Source organism: Ochotona princeps, chromosome X (assembly GCF_030435755.1).
Source record: "Ochotona princeps isolate mOchPri1 chromosome X, mOchPri1.hap1, whole genome shotgun sequence".
In the NCBI taxonomy this organism is placed as follows: domain Eukaryota; kingdom Metazoa; phylum Chordata; class Mammalia; order Lagomorpha; family Ochotonidae; genus Ochotona; species Ochotona princeps.
Genome location: NC_080865.1, coordinates 32,589,074 through 32,609,816, shown reverse-complemented (window position 1 = coordinate 32,609,816; position 20,743 = coordinate 32,589,074). Strand labels below are relative to the sequence as shown.

The window sequence follows — 20,743 nt, the reverse complement described above, 5'->3', positions numbered from 1 at the left end:
GGATGGGGATAAGGATGGGAAAAATCTGGGGAGGGTGCTAAGAGAGATGCACAGCTTCAACTGCCACAAAGATCTTTGCCACCAACAACTTAAACCCTAAGAGGGTATCAACCCCTTCTCTCTCATACCTTACCAGATGAGGGTCAAGGTCATAATGCAGTTCACTCTGGCTCAAGATCCATTACAACAGCAGAAGGAGACAGAATCCATTTGTTCACTCACTCATGTAACCAACAAACATGCCTGGTGAGCCTCAGCCTCTTCCAGTCCAAGAAGCGCATTTCCCCCACATTCTTCTGGATGGAAGACTCCATGCAGCCCCCTTCTATACATGTTTCTTCCCTTTGCAGAATCTCAAGAGTCCTCCGGCTATTCCAGAAAACCCAGACCATTCTTTAGAATAGACAGTATGGTAGTTAATGATGTGGACCAAGTAGGGAGGGTCATTGCCCTTTGTCTGACATGGGTGAGAGTGTGGCTGGAGAAACATCCTTGCCAGCAGGGAGAAACAAAGGCAACTGTGGGTGGTGAGGTGACTATGAAAGAAACATTCTATCACATTTCTTATATGTGTCTGGATGCTTTACTGGAGTGCAGAAGGAAAACAGGAGCAAACTGATTCTGGTTTTCATCTTCCCAGAAAAGGCTCAACATAAACTCCATGGCCAAGACTGCCAAGTAAGTAAGAACTATTTTCATGCTCTAAATCTGAATTGCTCCCCACCCAAACCCAAGTATTTGCTTTGGGGAGGAGGGTGGGGAGCAAGCTTTCAACTATTTCTTAACTTGTGGCCTTGGTACTCTACCCCAATTACCTCTACCTTTGCTCCACCCTAGAAATATTTCCTTTTCTCCACTTCTCTCTCTTTCCTGTCTCTTCCTCTTCTCTTTCCTGCTCTCCCATTACCACTTCCTATCATCTTTCTGGTTTTCTCCTCATAGAGTGTTTAAGAAGACTAGCTCCAATGGGAAGGTAAGAGAACCTTACCCAGATGGGCAAGTAAGAGGGCAAAGGGGATATAGATGGGTACTTCCTTGGTCTCAAGGGCTTGGGTTGGGGATGTCAGGGGAGTCTGATCAAAGGTGGTTGCGAAACTAACAGGGGAGATTGTTTCACAACAGATCTCCATCTACCTGGGGAAACGGGACTTCGTGGACCATGTGGACACTGTGGAACCCATTGGTCAGTGAGTTCAGAAAGCACAGGAGCCTGGGGGAGAAGGGAACGGGAGCTGGGAAGTAGAAGAAATCACAGAAAGTACCATGCTGAAATGGAGGCCAATTAAAGGAGAAAATAGGGAAAACCAGTTCAGGGATCAAATTCTGTTTGGTAGTCTGAGAGTTTTCCCTTACTTGGATGCCATCTCTGCCTCTTTCCACAGATGGTGTAGTCCTAGTTGACCCAGATTACTTACAAGGTCGCAAGAGTAAGTGGAGAGCCTTGTTGTTCTTTGTATGTTTCAGAGGTCCCAAACTGAAATGTCTTCCATGCCAGACAGATAACCTGATTGAGTGGAATGGGTTAGGAGGATTAAGAAAGCCAGAGAATGACAGGAACTGTGTCAATGCCTTGTCTAATAGGGTTTGGCAACTGAGAATTATGCTCCAATGTGGCCACTTATTCTGGTTGTTAAAGAAGAGCTAGAAATGAAGGTGAGAGTACGATGTTTAGATACCTAAACTGAAAAGACTATGGACTCTTTTCCTCAATCAAGATTCAAAAATAATACATTTCTCAAGTAGAAGTAGAATTTTTTTTTTAATCACACAAAATTTATGTGTGGGCTGAAGTTAAAACAGCCTCTTGCTAAAACTTTGGGTTTTCTCCATTATTGCTGATGGTGTCCCTGCTTTGTTACTGAGTTGAATATGGGCTTAGTCCGCCAATGGAATGATCCAATACATTAGAAATCCATATTTTAATGCAAATTTCCTCATTTTCACATGCAGGCAACTCATTAAAAGATTTTTAAAGGCCTGGATAGATCAAAATATGTTTTTTTCTGTAGGCTGGATGTGATCATCATGCTGCCATTTTGCAGCCTCTGGTATATGTAGGGAAACAGCCTAACCTTTCCTATTAAAAAGCCCCAAACAAAGAACTAAAACAACCACCACAGGAAGTAACAGCAAGAGACATTACTCTGGCAGCAGTACTATAGATCAAGATTGCACTGAAATATTTTTCACTCTTTTATTCTTCCTCTTCATTCTCACTACGGATTAACCCCACTGTGATCCAACTAAGACTGAAAATTGAGGTTGATTCAAAAAAGGCTCAAGAACAAGTTGACAAATGGTAGTTCAGATAGGTAACTTTCAAATATCGAGTGATAACGCAGCTTTCATCTCTCAACTGAAGCACTGTGAATAAGCAATCTGTTCAGTTGTAAATATCAGAGCAACTTACAGATATAGCCATAAATTAACAAGCTTATTTTCAAGTTTCCAAAGACTCTATATTTCTAAAACCTCTAATGTTCTCTTACATTCCTACAAAATCTTCAGAAAAAAACTATGAAACAAACCTCCAGTTTAAAAAGATATATACACTGATTTAGGAATAAGGTGTATTTTTCCTTCTTTTTTTCCTAATCTTTATGTCCTTGGTAGAGTTTTATTATTCCTTTAAATTGTAAATATTTCAAGGTTTATTTTTAGCTATTTAAACTGTTTTGTTACTTTTATGAAGATCATCTCATTTGTAATGGATTTTCTCATGCGTTTTTCTATCAAGGTGCATTTGTTGATGTAAAATATGCTTTACTCTATATCATTCAATGATATATACCAGTGATGAGCAGTATACAAAGGTACATCAAAGTGTACATAGATAGGAGATCTGGATGGAGTTCCTGGCTCCTTACTTCAGCCTGGACCAGCTCCAGCTGTTGCACCCATTTGGGAAGCAAACCAGTAGATGGAAGAGCTCTGTCTCTGTCAAATAAATAAATCTTAAAATATAGTACATGGACAGGCAAGTATTGTAGCACATCAGATTAAGCTGCCACTTGTGACACTTATCACCCATGTTGGAGTGCTTGGCTTCGAGTTCCTGCCTCTACTTGTGATCAAATGCACCTAGGAAAGCAATGGAAGATGATCCAAGTACTTGGGTCCCTGCCACATATGTGGGAGACCTAAATCAAGGTTGAGGCTCTGGCTTCAACCTGGCCCAGTCCTGACTATCGCAGGCATTTGGGGAGTGAACCAGTGAATAGAAGATTGCACTCGCTCTCTGCTATTCTGCCTTTCAAATAAAAATACATAAACAAACTTTTTAAAAAGTTTATGGAAAAGCAGAATGAAAGTATGGTGCAAAAAATTTGAAATCCACGTGTAGTTTTTTCATGACACAAAGTTTCAATGAACTTAGAAGAAGCCTCTGTGAGTACGTGCTGGTGTGAACAAATTATTTGACCATCTGTATCATTTCTTCTAACTGCAAATGAATCTATAATGATCTCAAAATTAAAAGCAAAACTTTAAAAAGACAGTAAGAGAAGTCATAGCATGTAAGGTGGTTGTACGTTCAGTTATAAAAGCAGAGTTGGGAAGCATGCACTATAGCTACTAATGGCATCTGTGGGTTGTAATACATTATAGTGGAGCTTTGATTTCTCTTTTTGCTTATATTTGGTGATTCGCAGAAAATGAATATGTATTACTGGTGTAACAGACAAATGTAAATCAATAACCTTAGAATCAATGTTGACTTTCAAAAATCATTTATTTCAGAGATAGCTCCCATCCTCTGATTCACTAAGCAAATGCCAGCAACAACCAGGAGCTGGGAACTCAATCTAAATGTTCTGTGTAGACGGCAGAGACACAATCACTTGTCTCCCAGGGTCTGCACAACAAGGATGCTAACATTAGGAGCTAGAGCCAGGAATTGAACTAAGGAAGGCTGATATGTGACATGGGGCATCTTAACCACTAGGGTGAATGCACAGTCCAGATGCTGAATTTTTACAATATTTATTTATTTATTTATTTATTCACCCATGTATTTATTTGAAAGGTAGAGTGATGGAGGAGGGAGAGATTTTCCATCCACTTGTTCACTACCCAAATGCCACAACAATAGAGGCTAAACTAGGTTGAAGCCTGAAGCTCAGAACTTCAGCCAAGTTTCCCACATGGGTACCAGGGACCCAAGCAACTGGGCCATCATCTGCTGCCTTCGAAAGTGCCTTCGCAGGGAGCTGAGTCATAAGTAGAGCAGCTGGGACTTGAATCGGGCACTCCAATAGGGATACAGGCACATGAAGCACAGGCTGAACCCCCGTGCTGAAACTGCCCTCCAGATGTTGACTTTTGTTCTTTTGAACATAAACACAAGCTATTCCCTAGCACAATAAAGGGGATGACTTCAAAGTGCTAGAGAGCTCATTAGAGCTTCAGTGGGAACTGGTGCAGCCCATGACTCAACACTACTGCATCCTTACCTACATACAGCAAGTACACCAAGAATGAACACTCACCCGATTAACACCTTCACCCTAGGGGCTACGAGATGCCTTTCTGCCTTGCTTTTCCTGACCTTTCTCTGTCTCATTCCTCTCTTTCATTTCCTTCTTTCCTCTGTTGCCTTCCAGGCTCCCGTTTTCATCTCCTTCTCATTTGCTCACCCTGCTTTTCTTTTCTTGTCTTTCTCCTTTCCACTGTAAATGACCACAACTGAAATACTAGGTAAATTCATTTGTATCTTTTGAAAACTGTCTTCATCATAGAAACATCACAAAGCAAGGACTGATGAAAACTATGATCTTGTTACCCTTAATCACTAACAATATTTTAGTTCTCACTTATTAATCTGAGAGGTGTGAACACCTATATTTTTATTTAAAACGTTATACTATAAATTATATAACCTTTTGAACCTATGCAAATATGTAATAGTCTGTAACTTTTTATATTTTTATATTTATTCTTTTTTAGTTGAAAGGTAGAGTTATGGGATGGGGGCAGGCAGAGAGACAGAGAAAGGGATGATCATTCATTTGTTGGGTCATTCCCCAAATTGCTGCAGCAACCAAGACTATATCAGGCCGAAGCCAGGACCCAAGAGTTTCTTCTGGGTCTCTCAAGTGGGTGCAACAGCTCAAGGACTTGGGCCACTTTCCACTGCTTTCCCAGTCAGGTTAGCAGGGAGCCGGATCAAAAATGGAGCATGGGGACCCAACGAGTGCTAGCATCACAGGTGGCTGCTTTACCCACTATACCACAACACCAACCCCAATCTGTAGCTTTTTAGAAAAGTATGTATTTGAAAAAACAGAGTGTCTGGACACACACACACACAGACAGAGAGAGAGAGAGAGAGAGAGAGAGAGAGAGAGAATGAGAATCTTCTATCTATTGGCTCACTCCCCAAAACAGCTACAATCAGCCACGGTTAGACTTAGACGAGGGCAGAGCCAAGAGCCAGGGACTCCATTCAGGTCTCCCAAACACAGCAGGGGGCCAAGGACTTGAGCTGTCTTCTGCTGTTTCCCACGCTAATAGCAAGGAACTGTATTGGAAGTGGAACAACCACGATTCTAACTGGTGCTCAAACAGGATGCCAACATCTACACTTAACCCACTTTGCCTTTTTAAAAGGTTTATTTATTTTTTATTTTAAAGGCAGAGTTACAGAGAGGGAAGGACACACACGAACACACACACACACACACACACAGAGAGAGAGACAGAGAGACAGATAGAGAGAAATTTCCAGTCACAGCTTCACTCCCCAAATGGCTACAGTGGACAAATTCAGGTTGGTGCAAAGCCAGGAGCCTGGAGCTTATTTCAGGTGGCCTATGTGGGCACAGGGGCCCAAGGACTTAGGCTGTCTTCCTCTGCTTTCCCAGGTACATTAGCCTGGGATTCCAGTAGTACACATGGTGGCTTTACTGGCTACGCCACATTGGTGGCCCCAAAATCTATTAGTTTTTGAGTTGTCTAACACATGGGTGTACCATAGTATAGTTGGTCAATCTTTGTTAAAGATTCCCTTTGTTTTTAATTTTTTGCTGTTATAAAAACAACCCTATAAAGCACATCCTTTTGTATGTGTGTGTGTGCTCATGTCCGTATTTGTGTATGTATGTGCATGTTTTCATCTTTGCCCAATTATTTCTTTAGGCTAAATGCCTAGAAGGGGGATTAACAATCAAAGGGCATTCATACACTTTTAATGATTCCCATACCTGTTACCAAATTGCTCTCCCAAAGTGTGTACCAATTAACTTTCCCGCCTACGGTGTATAAGGACTGTTGCCCTGGTCCTTAGTTACAACCCTAGTGTTATTACTTTTAACCTTTGTTAATCTTTGCAATTTAGTTGAAAGGTAGAGTTATGGGGTGAGGAGGGCAGAGAGACAGAGAAAGGGATATATAGAAATTCATTTTCTGCATTCTTACTTTTAAAAGTCAATCTGGCATTTAATATTTGGATCTCAAAATAGTAAAACAAACAAACAAACAATCTCTTGGCAGTTTCCTTTCCCTTGAGTCAGGGTCCCTGATGGAGGGATATTCTCCCCTGTTCCATGTCTTTCCCTGCCTTAGTCTCTGCCACTTTGACTATGGATGCCTCACACTCCAGTACATTTTGGACTTTCAGTCTGTCCCTAATCATAGGCAATAACTGCTAAGTTTGAATTCAACTGATAATTTCTCCACATTTGCCAAGATTCCCATCATCATCATCACCACCACTAGCTTCCACATCTACAAATACTTCCAAAAGGATTTCATCTACAGCAACTACTCACAATCATCTCATTGGGCTGTTCAAAGCAGTCATCAGACTGGGCTTTGGAGTCATACAGGCCTGAGTTGAAATCCTGCATCATAACTACTCTGGCCTCATTTACTTTACCTGTGAAGTGGGGATGATAATACTTCAAAGACTTGGGCCAGCCATGTGACATAGTGCTTAAAGCTGCTGCCCCACATGCACACCAGTTTCTATGCTGGCTGCTCCATTGCCAGTCCAGCTCCCTACTTAATAGCCTGGGAAAAGCAGTGAAGGATGGTCCAAGTGTTTTGGTTCATGCCACCCACATGGGAGATCTGGATGAGACTTCTGGTTTTGGCCTGGCCTAGCCCTGACTTTTGCAGCCATGTTGGGAGTGAACCAGTAGATGGAAGATGTTTTTCTCTCCCTCTCTCTCTATAACTCTTTCAAATGAGTAAATGAATCTCAAACAAAATATTTCAGAGGTTTGTTGTGTAGTCTGGATAACATATGTAGAGATCCTAGGGTCATCCTGTTAAGGACAGGCCAAATAACTAGAGTCTGGAGAACTCAATGAATTTGCTCAAGTCCTATTGAAGCCCAGTTATTGTGACCCTAAATTTCGTTTAAAATGTGTTTATTGGAAAGCAGATTTATAGAGAAGGGAAGACAGAGAGATCTTCCATATACTGGTTCAGTTCCCAAATGGCTGCAATGGCCAGAGCTGAGCCAATCTGAAACTAGGAGCTTCTTCTGAGTCTCCAACGAGGGTTCAGGGGCCCAAGGATTTGGACCATACTCCGCTACTTTCTCAGGCCAGAAGCAGGGACTTGGACAGGAAGTGGAGCAGCTGGGATACAAATTGACACTCATACGGGATCGTGGTGCTTGCAAAGGGAGAATTAGCCAATTGAGCCATCGTGCTGGGCCACGTGCTTTCCTTTGATTGCACTTATCACAAACCATTTGAAGTTCATTCACATGTAGTCGCATGTAGGAGTGTTAGTCTTTTTTCTTTGTGGTCACACTGTTTATATGGTATTATACCATGTCTCTGTGTCCTTCCATGACCCAATTCAGATCCTTCCTGCTCAGGCCTGACAACTCCCTTCCTCCTCCTTTGCCTGCAGTGTTTGTCATGTTGACCTGTGCCTTTCACTATGGCCGCGAAGACTTGGATACAATTGGCCTGACATTCCACAAAGAACTATATGTGCAGGTCCAGCAAGTGGCTCCAGCTGACCCCACCAGCCCCCAGGTGCCACTCACAGTCCTACAGGAGCGGCTACTGCAAAAGCTGGGGGATAATGCCTACCCCTTTACCCTGCAGGTAGGGACCCCCAAGTCCTGGGCACGGTTTTCAGGGAAGAGCAAGAAGGAGAGCAGAGGACAGGAGTCTCTATTTCTCCTGTCCACTGACCTCCTTTTGGTCTCCTAGATGGTGGCCAACCTGCCTTGCTCGATGACCCTGCAGCCAGGTCCCGAGGATTCAGGAAAGGTGAGGTCTGGGTCCTGAGAATGAGAGCTGGTCAGATGGTGTCAGGGAAGAAGCACAGGGAGGAATGGGCAAGACAAAAGGAATGGCCAGCTAGGGAATGAGGCCACGCATGCTTCTTAAAGGCCTAGGAGGAAGGAGGGACAACACTGTCAATGAGCTCTCTTTACCCTACCTTTTTACAGGCCTGTGGGATTGACTTTGAAGTGAAGAGTTTCTGTGCTGAAAACCTGGAGGAGAAAATCCCCAAGGGGTATTCTTTGCTTCTCTCCTTCCTCCCCTCCCAGTTCCTTGTTCTAGCTTCTGCCCAGAAGCAGATCCTGGTGTCAGACCACAAACAGCCTTACTTTGAACCTCCATAGCACCATCGCCACCCGCTCAGATGCCTGATTTGAGTCCCTTCTCTGACACCTCTTCTTTGCTACAGGGCAGGGGTTGGCAAACTTCTCCATAAAGGGCCAAAAACATAAATAAATAAAGATTTAGGTTTTGTGGGCTACTGCATCTCAGTTGGAACAACTGAAGTCTGCCACTGCAGTGAGAAAGCAATCCCAGAGAGTACAGAAATGGGAGAGCCTGGCTAGATTCCCATAAAAATTTATTTATGGACACAGACATTTGGATTTTATATAATATGCATGTGTCATGAAACATTACTGTTCTTTGATTTATTTCAACCAATGTAATCGTTAGCTTATAAGCCATACATAAAGAGACAGCAAGCCAGATCTGGCCAGGGAGCCCTAGCTTGCTGACCCTTGCTTTAGGCAGCTACAACAAGGACCCAGAGGCATTCTGGGAGGGAGGCCGTCCCCCTCCCCTACTCATAAGCAAAACCTGGACTATGGGGGTGGTATAGGAGAGGTCTGTGGATCCCAAAGAAGATGTTCTGGCTGATTTCCTGGCACTCAGAAACTCTGTGCGATTGGTTGTCCGGAAAGTACAGTTTGCACCCCTGGAGCCAGGCCCCGGTCCCCGGGCTGAGACCACCCGTCGTTTCCTCCTGTCGGCTCAACCTCTACAACTGCAGGCCTGGATGGACAAGGAGGTTTGTGACACCTGCCCCCACACTTCCTGTCCCCCTCCCCACCAGTCCCTCCCCCCAATATCCCTTCTCTACTGCTTTCCTACTTTGGGAGACAGAGATAAGAGTTAGGGCAGCAGCGGTGTTGAGAACACTAGGTTTTCATCTGGGTGTTTTTCCTTCAACTTTGTACTGGGCCTCTCCTCCTACTTCAGGTTCACTACCATGGCGAACCCATCCCTGTCAATGTTTCGATCAACAACTGCACCAGCAAGGTCATTAAAAAAATCAAGATTTCAGGTGAGCTTCTTTTCCTATCTTCCTACACATGCCTTCAAAGTCACAGGTCTGTTTCTGTGTCTTTCCCCCTTTAGCCATCTGCATTCACCATGGCCTTCCTTCTAAAATGGGCTGATGAAAGCGGCCAAGCTCTTGGCCAATGTGCACATCTTCCTGCATCCTGTAGAGCGTGCCCTTATAAAGTCCCACCTGAGGACAGTGCATTGGGATCTGGAGGATGACTCACTGATTCTAGTCATGTGCTTTTCCTGCTCCTTTAGTGGACCAGATTACAGATGTTGTCCTGTATTCCCTAGACAAGTACACCAAGACTGTGTTCATTCAAGAGTTCACGTGAGCTGCCACTGGAGCCGGGGGTCACAGAGCAAGTGGTGGGACACTGAGAAGAGTACCAGTAGGCAGAGGAGGGGGCTGAGGAAAAATGAAAGGGTGGAGAGAAACCAGAAATGGCCTGAGTGAAGGAAAGGGTGGGGGGTGAAGGCTGGAGCAGAGAAAGGGCGGGGTTCCCAGGAGGATGAGAGGGAGGGGCTATGACTTCCCTACAGGAGGAATGTCACAGCACTGAAAGGGAAGCAGGGGTTTGAGGACTTCTCCCTGGAGCTGGTTCCTCCTCCTCACTGTTAGACGGACCTCTCATGGACACTCCTCTAGGCTCTTGGGATTCTGCCAGGTCCTGTGGGGAGCGGAAGGTCACTTGGCTGGCAAGCAGAGCCTGAGTTCTTCTCTTGTTATCCTTTCAAAGGGAGACCATAGCTGCTAACTCCAGCTTTACCCAGAGTTTTGCAGTAACCCCACTCCTAGCTAACAACTGCCAGAAACAGGGTCTGGCATTGGACGGCAAACTCAAGCATGAAGATACCAATCTGGCCTCTAGCACAATGTAAGCTCAAATGTAACCCCAGTTTTCCATTTCCTACCCTTAACCTAGTCTATGCATAGCTTAGAGGCTTCATCTGCTGTGAAAGTCTACCTGGCTTTAAATGGCCTTTAAGTCAACATTTAGTGAGCTCTCCAGACCTGAAGGCCAGCAGCAAGCTAAATAATACCATGGGACCAAGGACAGGTTTAGGTCCTAGGCAGCAAGAGGAAAAAATGAGGGAGGAAAAAGTCTTAGCCTGTATAAAAGTTCACAGTTCCTAAACGAATGTGCCATGCTGCCTCTGTGGGAATCCCATTCAAGTACGCTGGATAGGTGTTCTTATTCCAGTTTACCCATAAGAACTCAGAGGCTCAGAGCGGTAGAGGTGGACAAGAGTGTATCACGCATTATCTAGATGTGACACTGCGGTCTCTATAAACACTATTCTTTAGAGATGATAGCAATGGAGTGGAAGACTAGGTGATGAGAAATGAAGGAAAAGTCATTCCTTTGGTCTTACGCCCTCAGAGTCTCTAGATGTTTAGATATCTCCTACCAAAAGCCACCTGCTGCCATCTGACAAGCCTTGATGCCTTTGCCTCACCCTGTGTTTTATCAATCAAGTAGTCACAGACTTTTATGACTGGAAAAACTTTTAGAAATCATCCAGAAAGTATTTTTTTTTTATAGCTAGGGGATGAGCAGCCCAGAGCAATGAAGAGAATTTTCTGTGATTGTTCAGTTTCCAATGTCTGACTTTTCAATGAGCAGGCTTTTATTGAGCACCTGAGCACTCATTCTAATACTAAGCAATGTGGAGGATGCAAAGGACCTTTAAGACAGTCTCGCCTCTCAGGCAATTATGGCCTAAATGAGGAACAGAAAGAAATGCAAACATAAAAGAACAGTTGAATGTTAGTACAGATGGTTCAGATTATAAATCCAATAGTAGTTCAAAGAAATCAGCAGGGTTAGCTGAGGGCTTCCTGAAGGAGATAGAATGAGCTAGATCTCAAAGATCTGGAGACCAACAGAGAAGGAAAGGAATGTTCCAAACTGGGAGTACAGCATGGGCAGAGGCTAGAAGGTGGGAAGCCACTGCATGTTCTGAGTACAGAGAGAGGCTGGATCTACATTGGCTGTATCCCACGTGTTAGGGAGTTAGAACAGAAATAGAGGCTAAATGGAACAGACTGTTGATGGCCTGGAAAAGTCAGGCAGAGTCATCGTATTCAATAAAGTGGGCTTTTAAGCAGAGAGCAGTCCAGTGTAACTAAACATTAGGAAGACAAATATGGCCTTGATGGGTGGCACAGGTTAGAGAATAGATTTTCTAGGAGGTTCTTGATGAAAGAAACCAGTGTATGGTGATGGGAATGCACAGGAAGGAAATGGGAGAATTAAAGGAATTACACCCTGAACACACAAAAAGCACCTACAAATGAATACTATCACCCTCAGTCTTCGACCTGGAATGAACAAGGAGTTGCTGGGGATCCTGGTGTCCTACAAAGTCAGAGTCAACTTGATGGTGTCCTATGGGGGGTGAGTGAGCATTCTGGATATGTCTGGGCAGGGGCTGGGGAGGCAAGGATTAGTCACTTCAATCTTTCTCCCAGTTGGATTGATCCAATGAAGCCGTTCCCTGTCTCCCAGACCAGGTTCCCAAACCTGTGAGCACAGTGAACAAGTCAATACCCTCCCACAAATCCATTCTGTGGCTGAAATTACCCTTAGGATCCCTCATCTCCCAGTACAAAGAAGCTGTCCCCTCCCCATTTCCTGTGGCTAATTTTCAGTATCATTCTACCTACAGCATCCTAGGCGATCTGACAGCCAGGTGAGAGTCTGCAGGGTGGGCTGGGGAGATTGGAATAGAAGAGAAGGAAGGAATAAGGAGACCACAAGAATGACCAGGGCTAGTCTGAGGCCACCCTAGGTCTGGAAAGCCCCGGGGAAGTAGGTTCAGGGATTGAGCTTGCTGGAAGCTCAGTAACTCTACCTCGGGACTCTTGCAGTGATGTTGCTGTGGAGCTGCCTTTGATCCTGAGCCATCCAAAGCCATCACACAGTGAGTGACCAAGTGGGTCTCATAGAAGCAGTGGTCCTGAGGGTTGGGGAGCAAACAATTCTGATCTCATGAATTTGAAACTTGGTAATTTGGGTAGAGGTGGAAAAACCACAGGAAGGTAGGGGTGTCTAAGTTTTCTGGGGGAGCAAGCACAGGAGGCCAGGCCAAAGGATGGAAAGGCGGGAGGGGCAAAGAAATTTCTTCAGGAACCTGGAGAGCCCTTTACTAACTTGGGCTGTATTTTTCTGCTTCTTTTCCATGCTTGCAACAGAGGCTGCTAGGTAATGGCAAGAGAGGCCTGGAAGCCCCGCCTCCCTCCCCCCATTTTCTGATGCTGGGGATGTAAAACGGCCTCCCTGGGGTGTCGCTTTCAATATGTGTGCAGTGAAAACAAGCTTTTGCTTCATACTGCGATTCAGTGCTTTTCATGTGCCCTCATTCCAGCCCTGCTCTCCTCAGTACCCTGCTTCCCCCTCAACCCCTTCTACTTTCCTTTTCTCTTTCTCCCCTGCCCTCCTCACCCTTACTCCTCCTGCCTTCCGTTCTTCCATGCCCTCCCTCCGCCCCAGCTACCATTCTTCTTGCCTTTCAGTGTGCCTGGGGAACCTGCGTGTTGGGAGATTTCAGGAAGGAATAAAAGTAGAGGAGGCAGCATGGTCCACAGAGGCTTGGGGCAGTGGTAGAGGAAGTAAACCACTGAGATGGACCGAGGGGCTGGGCTGGGGAGTATGGATTGGAAGAATGAGTGACTGTGACTGGGAAAGGAGTTCCTAACCTTGTGTTTTCCTCTGCGGCTTTTGCAAGTTCTGAGGACATAGTCTTCGAGGAGCACGGCGAGGAGGAGAGCCAGAAGAATTTGGCAGTAGAGGGAGAACAAGGGAGCTGAGCCACACTGGCTATGGTGTCCCTGAGCGCAAGAGCCTCCACTGTAATGCTAATAAACCGGCCAGTCCCATGTGCCTGGTGCTTTCTTTGCAAAATTCCACCGCCTGGAGGGTACTGCCCCCTTAACATGTGCTTTGCCCCTACACAGGTTTCCCTCCCCACCTTTCCTTCTGACACTCACCTCCCAAGGTTCTTAACCTTTCAGGTCCTGGCCACCCCTGCCCATACCTTATCTCCCAACCACTGGTAGTCACCCCACTGGGCTGAATACAAGATGCAAGAGCTTCCAGCAGCCAGCTGAGGGGGTGGTCCCCATCTGCAGTAGGGAAGAATGCAGAGGCCCCCAAGAATCAGCTTCAGTGGGCCTGGGTTGGGCTTTGGGGAAAATATGAAAAGGAAGGTGGGGAGGTGGTTGGGCTCTCTGGGGAATCTAGCTCTTTCTCTTGGGAAACTTTTGCATGTAAAAGTGTGTAAAGCATATGAGTAAGGGAAACTCAGAGACACACAGTGAAAACATAGGGCACCAGGGTGATGACTGGCCATCAGTTATCAACCATCTCACACAGGACAGCTTCCATTGTGTCTGTCAGGTGAGCCAATCTTGGCTCTCACTGCACCGCGGGCAGTGGGGAAAGGGCATTTCTTCCTCAATGTTATCAACTATAAGCATTGAGAAGTTGAATCAGAACCACCTCAAGGCCCATTCTCTGGCTCTAAGACTGCCTGGAACTTGGGGTAGAGGGGCAGGGTTTGGGGAGTGTCTTTAACACAGGCAACTATTGGAAGTGACAGCTCATCTAACACCATGCACTTGGAGGGCTGAATAATGGGTGTGCATGCTCATGGCACTTATTAACCTTAGGTCTCAATTCCTTAGACCTATTCAGTGCAGTAGGGTAGCACCATCCCACATTATCTGTGGGAAAACAAAGGGAAGTAAAAGCCCATTTGGGGCAGGTGATGTGATGCATCTGGTTAAGCCATTGCATAAGAAACCCAGAACCCATACTGGAGTACCAGTGTTAAGATCCTGGTTCCTCAGCTTCTAATCCAGCTTCTTGCTAATGCATCCGAGGAGGCAGCAGATGACAGCCCAAGTTATTGGGTCCTTGCTATCCATATGGGAGACTTAGACGGAGTTCTGGGTTCTTGGCTTTAGTTTGGCCCAGCCTGGCTATTGTGAGCATTTACTGGAACCAGTGCATCAATCATTTTTTTTTTCTTTTTCAAATAATAAACATTAAAAAAAGAGAGAACCTGAAGCTTTTCCAAATTACTAAATACCATGATGTTTCTTGGTCAAGATGTTTCCTGTTAAAGTTCAAGAGCCCTTGAATCCTTGAAATGCTGTTTTCTAGGGTATTTCTAGGATATCCATTTATTAATCCGAATAATACAGCAAGATTGACTGGACCTGTCCTGGAACAATAGGCCCCTTGGCTTGAGCCCGTCTTGGCCACTTTTCAGGGAACTAGTCTGCTTTTTAGTTTTCTCTATTAGGCTTCCTGTGTTCTTCCTGAACATTTGCTTTATACAGCTTTGGCTGCAGCTACTGGATTCAGTCATTGTACATGACATCATAAGTTGGTGCTAAGTAATATTTTATTGAAGTTTATGTTCAAGGTTTTTAGGGTTCCTGGCTCTAGCATACTATTGTTAGACCTCAGAAGTCCCAGTTAACTGTGTTTCCATTCTCTGGTCCCTTCCATCATTTCTAACTTGTCCAGACAAGTTCCGCAGAAGAGAACGAAGAAAAAAAAAAAACCAGCCACCTCAACAAATGTTTCTTGAGACCAGTGCTATCATTAGTTACATGAAAAATGCAACGTTCATTTCTCTTTGTATTTCCATGGTACCGTTATCTTCCCAACACCAGCTATTCTTTTGGGTAACCTCAGCTTGTCGTACCGTGGGGTGTGAGGCCCAGAACCATCTTAGCCTCTGAACTTCACCTTTAAACACATACACACAGCTATTTTATCACATAGTTTCTGCCCTTCCCTCTAGGAATACCTAACCTCCATGGAAGGTCGAGGGGAACAGCCTTTCTACCAGCTTTGCTGAGGTAGGAAGGTACTAGCAGAGAAGGCTGGTTTCCTTTGCCAAGCTGATGACCAGGTTAATTTTTTTTTTCCGAGCGGTACTTGAAGGAAAATGGGACCAAATTTAACTCAGAGAAGCTCCCTGCTATCATTGAGATCAAAATTCTTCCAGAAGTCGATTTAGCTCCCCACCTTACTCTATTACTTCAACATGTACTTCAATGGTTGAAATCCAACTGAAAAAAAAAAAATCAAACTGGAGCCCTTCAAGGAGGTGGGCATCAAAAACCACTGTTCTGTTCCTAGTTTAGTCTATCTTTGCCCAATTTGCTGCACTGATTGCATGTGGGTGATCCATCCATACTCCGTGGCTCCCAGGTTTAAGCCCTTGGCCAATTCCCAGATTTAGGAGTGAAGTGCCTCTAAGTGCTTTTCTTCTTGACTGCATCTCACAGCTATTGGGTGGAAGCTTCTTGCAGTACCTGGGAATTCCACCTTTCTCCCCCTCAGCTAAAAGGTATCTGTAGGGGATGCTATTCTACAGCTGAGCTACCTCAAAAGCCAATGCAACTTATTCCCCTCTATTTCCTATCTATACCCTCTACAAATGACTGCTACTTCCACCTCAGTCCACTACTGCTTGTGCTTTCTCCATACACTTCTACCCTCACAACACAACTGCCTTGTGCTGTCGCTTCTCCACAGAACCACGCAAAATTGAGAACCAAGCTGTATTTCTTTTAGGTGAGTTGTTTTAAACCCCCACTAACCAAAGTGAGAGATGACTTGGCCAATTTGTTTTTCTGGAAGTATCTGAGCCTGTTTTCTTTCTCAGGTGGCCATTGAGGGGATGGGGAGCAGGAAAGCAAACCAGAGCATAGCATGGATTTCCCAGGAAGCTTAGAGACAGCTGAATTAATTCTGCCTCCAGCTCTGTTAACAAGGGATACTGCTGCCTAACCATGGCAGAGCCTCTGTTAAAACTGAGGTGGGGTATACAGAGACAGCAATTCCCCATTGGGATGCATTATTACTATTGAACATGTTTCTTGTATTTGAAGACTTGTTTATTTAAAAATTCAGATTACCAGGTTCTACATCAGACCAATAGAATCACATTCCACTGTAGAGACCTGAGAGAAATTATTTAAGTTCCCAAAATTCTTTCAAGGCGATTTTTGCTCCTTTCATCCTAAGGACACTTCACCTCATACAGCTCCCTAGAAAAATTTCAATTCTGAATAGGCGTCCTGAACTTGCCAAAGGAGATGGGAGGAATGTGAGCAGGGGAACACCAACGATGGGTCTGGAACATAAGGTCTAAGAACATGGGAGGAGGTTATTCAGGGTTTGAGTGAAGCAAAGGATTGGAAGCTAGCAGTTAACACAACTCAGCTTACAAATTAAGAGGCTGAGAATCAATTCCTTGCTGCTGTCTCTGAAAAGAAAATCATTTAAGGTCCTCCTTTGGCTTATATTCTAGATCAAAGACTCTGGGTAAGAGGAAAGAATTAGATTATTATCATCCTGTGCAGAGAAATGTCCAAAGCTGAGGGGACAAAGCACTGTTCCCTCTAGGACCCTCCATGTTATGCTCTAACTTGGTTGTGCTGTGGTGAAAGTCCCTGGGTCTAATATTCTGGCCAGACAATTGTGACATAGGTGTTAGTATTGCTGTTTTTTCCAGTGGCTCTTTAGAATATATATATATATATATATATATATATATATATATATATATTTTTTTTTTTTTTTTTTTGCCCCAATAGTATCTAACATCCAATAAGTAACATTCAAAAATCATACCAACATTTCTTCAGCATTGTGCTTTACTTTTTTTTTTTTTGGCTTGCAAGAACAGGAAGAAGAGGAAGGGGCAGGCATCTCATGAGAGTCTCTCAAGTGTATGAGACCTCTGGCAAGGATGAGATGCCTAGGCAAATCAGATGGAAGGTCCCCAAGATTCTTTTTCTAATGATTTCTATAATTAAAATGATAGGACATGGGTAAGTCCTAGCACATGGTATCCAATAAAAATGTTAGTTGCCTTTGCCAGCGGGGTTACCCTCACGCTAGGTTCTACCTAAACACCATCACCTTTTCCCATTCAGGGAATGAAGCTCACCTAGCAAACTAGGGAACTGAAAGTACAATACGGTTTGGGTGACAGTTGGCTAGCTGCCCGGATGTTCCCACTCCACTATGTCAGGGAGAGATTGAGAGAATGTCTCAAGTGGCTTCCTTTGGACCTGGCCAGCTTATCCTGGCAGATTATTCATGGAGGGTTCTGGGATGCAAATCTCTAATGTACTGTCCTTTCTTTTTGGCGATGATAATCTGTAAAAAGAAAATCAGATGAGGAGAGATGTTTACTCACAGGCCTGAGCTCCCAATTCCCCACCCCAAACTTGAGGGACCTCTAACCATTAGTATATAAGCATTTTGTACCTAGGGTCCTGCCACGTAATGAAAAAACTGGGAGTATGGCACTGGGCCTAGTGGTTAAAACATTGTCCAAGATGCCTACATCCCACATTAGAGCGCTTGGATTCAAGTTTTAATTTCAGCCTTCTCCCAAGGCAAACCTTGGCAGATAATGGTGGCAGCTTAAGTGGGTTTCTACTACCCACATGGGAATTCTGGGTTGTGTTCTGGGATCCTTGCCTCAGCCCACTACCTGGGGACAGTATGGGAATTTAGGGACCAAACCACCATGAAAGCTCTTTCTAAGCTGAATCTCAAAGTAGACAAAAAAAGTCAAGAAAGAGGATGAAACTTACTATAGGGGAAGAAGCGGACACGCATGCTGATTTCACGGGCTGTCTTCAGTATCTCAACAGCCTGGAAGGAACACGACAGCTTATACAAATGAGGACAGAACTATCCAGGGGAAAGGGATTGCCTGCATTCTGGGTCACTAACAGCTGCTTTCCTCTGGTACACTGGTCCAGGAAAAACACTTCCTTGTCAAGTTACACATTGGGTGAAGCTTGCTGGACCTGTCCTACCTAGGATGATCCCTTGCATCACCACAGCCGAAGTGCTGTGCTCACCTTGCTGTGCTCAATATCTTGGAAATCCACATCATTCACAGCTAGGACTTGGTCGCCCTCCTGAAGTCCAGCTCGATGTGCATCAGAGTCAGGAATCACCTGTTGGGGAAGAGAACACGTGTGACTGGGATAAAGGTAGACCAGAAGACTGTAAGGGAGCCAGGGTCATCCAAATGCAATGTGCTGTTCATTTTCTGACAACTCAACAGATGGCTTATCAAACAAGAAGTTTTAAGTGGAAAGAGGGTGCCTTCATTATGCCCCCTTTCTGGAGGACAAGTCATCTTTTTTTTTTTTCAGTCTTTGGCACATCAGATGTAAGCTGGTTAATTAACAAAAGCAAGTTAGCTATCTGCTAATAGGCACACGTACCTTGGAGATGAAGATGCCTAGCTGCGAGGCTTTTCCTCCTCGGATATTAAACCCCAACTGTAAGACAAGAGCCCAGAACAGGTACTTGATACAGAACACAGACATAGGAACATCGAGTTAGTGTATCCCTAAGCAGGGAACCAGTTGTAAAAACGAAAGCTTAGCTTTTCAGGTAATAAGCAGAAATATCTCTTCAGTTTCCCAATCCATCCTTCTTAAACATGACCAACTTCCAGCACGGATGGATCTCGCTTGGCAAGAGAATGGGGCTCTTAGCGGCTTACCTGAGCCCCAGGAGGTTTCTTCAGTGTGACAATTCGGGGCAGAAACTGGGTCAGCTCATTGTTGTAGTCTGGGTGGTACACTCTCTGCAACACAGTAACAGCAATTCCAGAAATCTTACTATCAAGTTTAGACTTCTCACCTCTGCCTTCATCCAGAACGTTAAAAGGGAACTAGAACTCTGGTATGAACAGACCATGGTAGGAAGCCTCCATAAACAGTGAATCCAGATTCTGGGTCCTCCAGCAATAAGGGTTAACACTGACCTTCCTAACCCTAACATGCTGCCTTTTACCATTATCTCACACCTGGGGAGAGGAAGGTCGGGGGAGGATTCCCATAGGCAAGAATACAAACAGGGGCCTGGTGCGATAGCCTGGTGGCTAAAGTGCTTGCATTGTATGTACCGGGATCCCATATGGGTGCTGGTTTGTGTCCCGGCTGTGCCACTTTCCATCCAGCTCCCTGCTTGTGGCCTGGGAAAGCAGTCAAGGATGGCCCAAAGCCTTGGGAACCTGCACCCGCGTAGGAGACCTGAAGAAACTCCTGGCTCCTGCCTTCAGATCAGCTCAGTTCTGGCCGGTGAGGCCACTTGGGGAGTGAACCAGTGGGTGAAAGATCTTTCTCTCCTCTCTGTATATCTGCTTTTCCAATCAAAGTAAATACATTAAAAGAAAACAGAATACAAATCATTCCCACCTCATGAGGTGGGATCCACGCTGGGGGATTCTCATAAGCAGGCAAGAAAACCACCGGGTAGTCATCATAAGGGATGCGACTGTCCATCTCTGGGGAGGCCCTGGAACGGAAGGGAAGGTCAGAGCCAAAGAACTGCACCACAGTCAAGGGAGTTTTACAAAGCAGGTCCAGCCCACTGCCAGGCTGTCAGTGTATCGGCCCAGCCCACACCTATGTGTTAAGCTGTAGGACAGAAGAAAACTAGTTCCTTTGCTAAACAGGTTCTGGATGCCAAGCAATCTGCTAGGTATCTAGAGAGGACCTCATTTTCCACAACAATCCCGTGAAATAGATGTTCACATCTCCATCGTAGAGAAAAGGAAATAGGAGTCGTGTATAAAACAATCCGTTTTTCGAATTTTTAAAATTTGTCTATTAACCTAAGCTGATTTTATGTATGTCACAGGTACAATTTTGAGAATATAACTACATTTCATTTCCTCAATCCCACTTCATGCCTCTTGTTTTAGTTTCTTTAAACTAAGACTTAAAAAAAAAAACACCTTTTTTTTTTTCGTAAATAATCTGATCTCGAAGTCCAAAGGGAAGCTGACTCCATCTTGCTCCAGGGTCTCGGAAGCCAAGCCCCGCCCTGCACTTCCTGGATGCAATTAGTTTATCTTCCCCACCAGATGGTGGGGACCCTTTCTTCCCCACCAGCACATTTTCTACATTCCCGCCCCGCATCCAACCTGAAGCCCGCAGTCAAGATAGCGTAAACGCCGAACCGCCTTACCAGCGGGCCGGACGCACCACCTCCAGGCCGGCGTACCGCCGGTAAAGCTTGGGAACCGGAAGCGGATATTCGCCAGAGTGCCGGGGTCGGGAAGGGGCGCGGCTTCCTTTCCCTTCCCAGCGCGGCGTCAGTGCGCACAGACGTGTTTGCTCC

The 20,743-nt window shown here is 45.0% G+C and overlaps 2 protein-coding genes across 2 annotated transcripts; one reads left to right on the top strand and one right to left on the bottom strand.

Moving 5' to 3' along the window:
- Positions 1-239: 239 nt before the first annotated feature.
- On the top strand, positions 240-13,368 carry ARR3 (arrestin 3). The gene is made up of 12 exons (XM_058658777.1): positions 240-246; positions 351-433; positions 1,123-1,183; positions 7,864-8,063; positions 8,172-8,231; positions 8,414-8,481; positions 9,141-9,276; positions 9,468-9,552; positions 9,813-9,885; positions 10,295-10,432; positions 11,873-11,956; positions 13,287-13,368. Exons 1-12 carry the CDS (start codon positions 240-242, stop codon positions 13,366-13,368), a joined length of 1,077 nt encoding a protein of 358 aa, XP_058514760.1.
- A 3,825-nt stretch (positions 13,369-17,193) lies between these two features.
- PDZD11 (PDZ domain containing 11) lies at positions 17,194-20,699 on the bottom strand. The gene is made up of 7 exons (XM_004595222.3): positions 20,591-20,699; positions 19,816-19,915; positions 19,119-19,202; positions 18,835-18,891; positions 18,463-18,561; positions 18,190-18,250; positions 17,194-17,746 (listed from the first exon to the last, which is right to left on the bottom strand). Exons 2-7 carry the CDS (start codon positions 19,900-19,902, stop codon positions 17,712-17,714), a joined length of 423 nt encoding a protein of 140 aa, XP_004595279.1. The 5' UTR covers positions 19,903-19,915; positions 20,591-20,699; the 3' UTR covers positions 17,194-17,711.
- Positions 20,700-20,743: the final 44 nt, after the last annotated feature.

Excerpts from the sequence above, each read along its gene's own strand:
- ARR3 (XM_058658777.1), top strand. Across the intron at positions 8,064-8,171 it reads CCTACCCCTTTACCCTGCAG|ATGGTGGCCAACCTGCCTTG; the intron begins GTAGGGACCCCC and ends TTGGTCTCCTAG. Across the intron at positions 9,553-9,812 it reads TAAAAAAATCAAGATTTCAG|TGGACCAGATTACAGATGTT; the intron begins GTGAGCTTCTTT and ends CTGCTCCTTTAG.
- PDZD11 (XM_004595222.3), bottom strand. The coding sequence starts at position 19,902 with ATGGACAGTCGCATCCCTTATGATGACTACCCGGTGGTTTTCTTGCCT. Across the intron at positions 18,892-19,118 it reads AGAAACCTCCTGGGGCTCAG|TTGGGGTTTAATATCCGAGG; the intron begins GTAAGCCGCTAA and ends CTTGTCTTACAG. Across the intron at positions 18,251-18,462 it reads AAGATATTGAGCACAGCAAG|GCTGTTGAGATACTGAAGAC; the intron begins GTGAGCACAGCA and ends TGTTCCTTCCAG.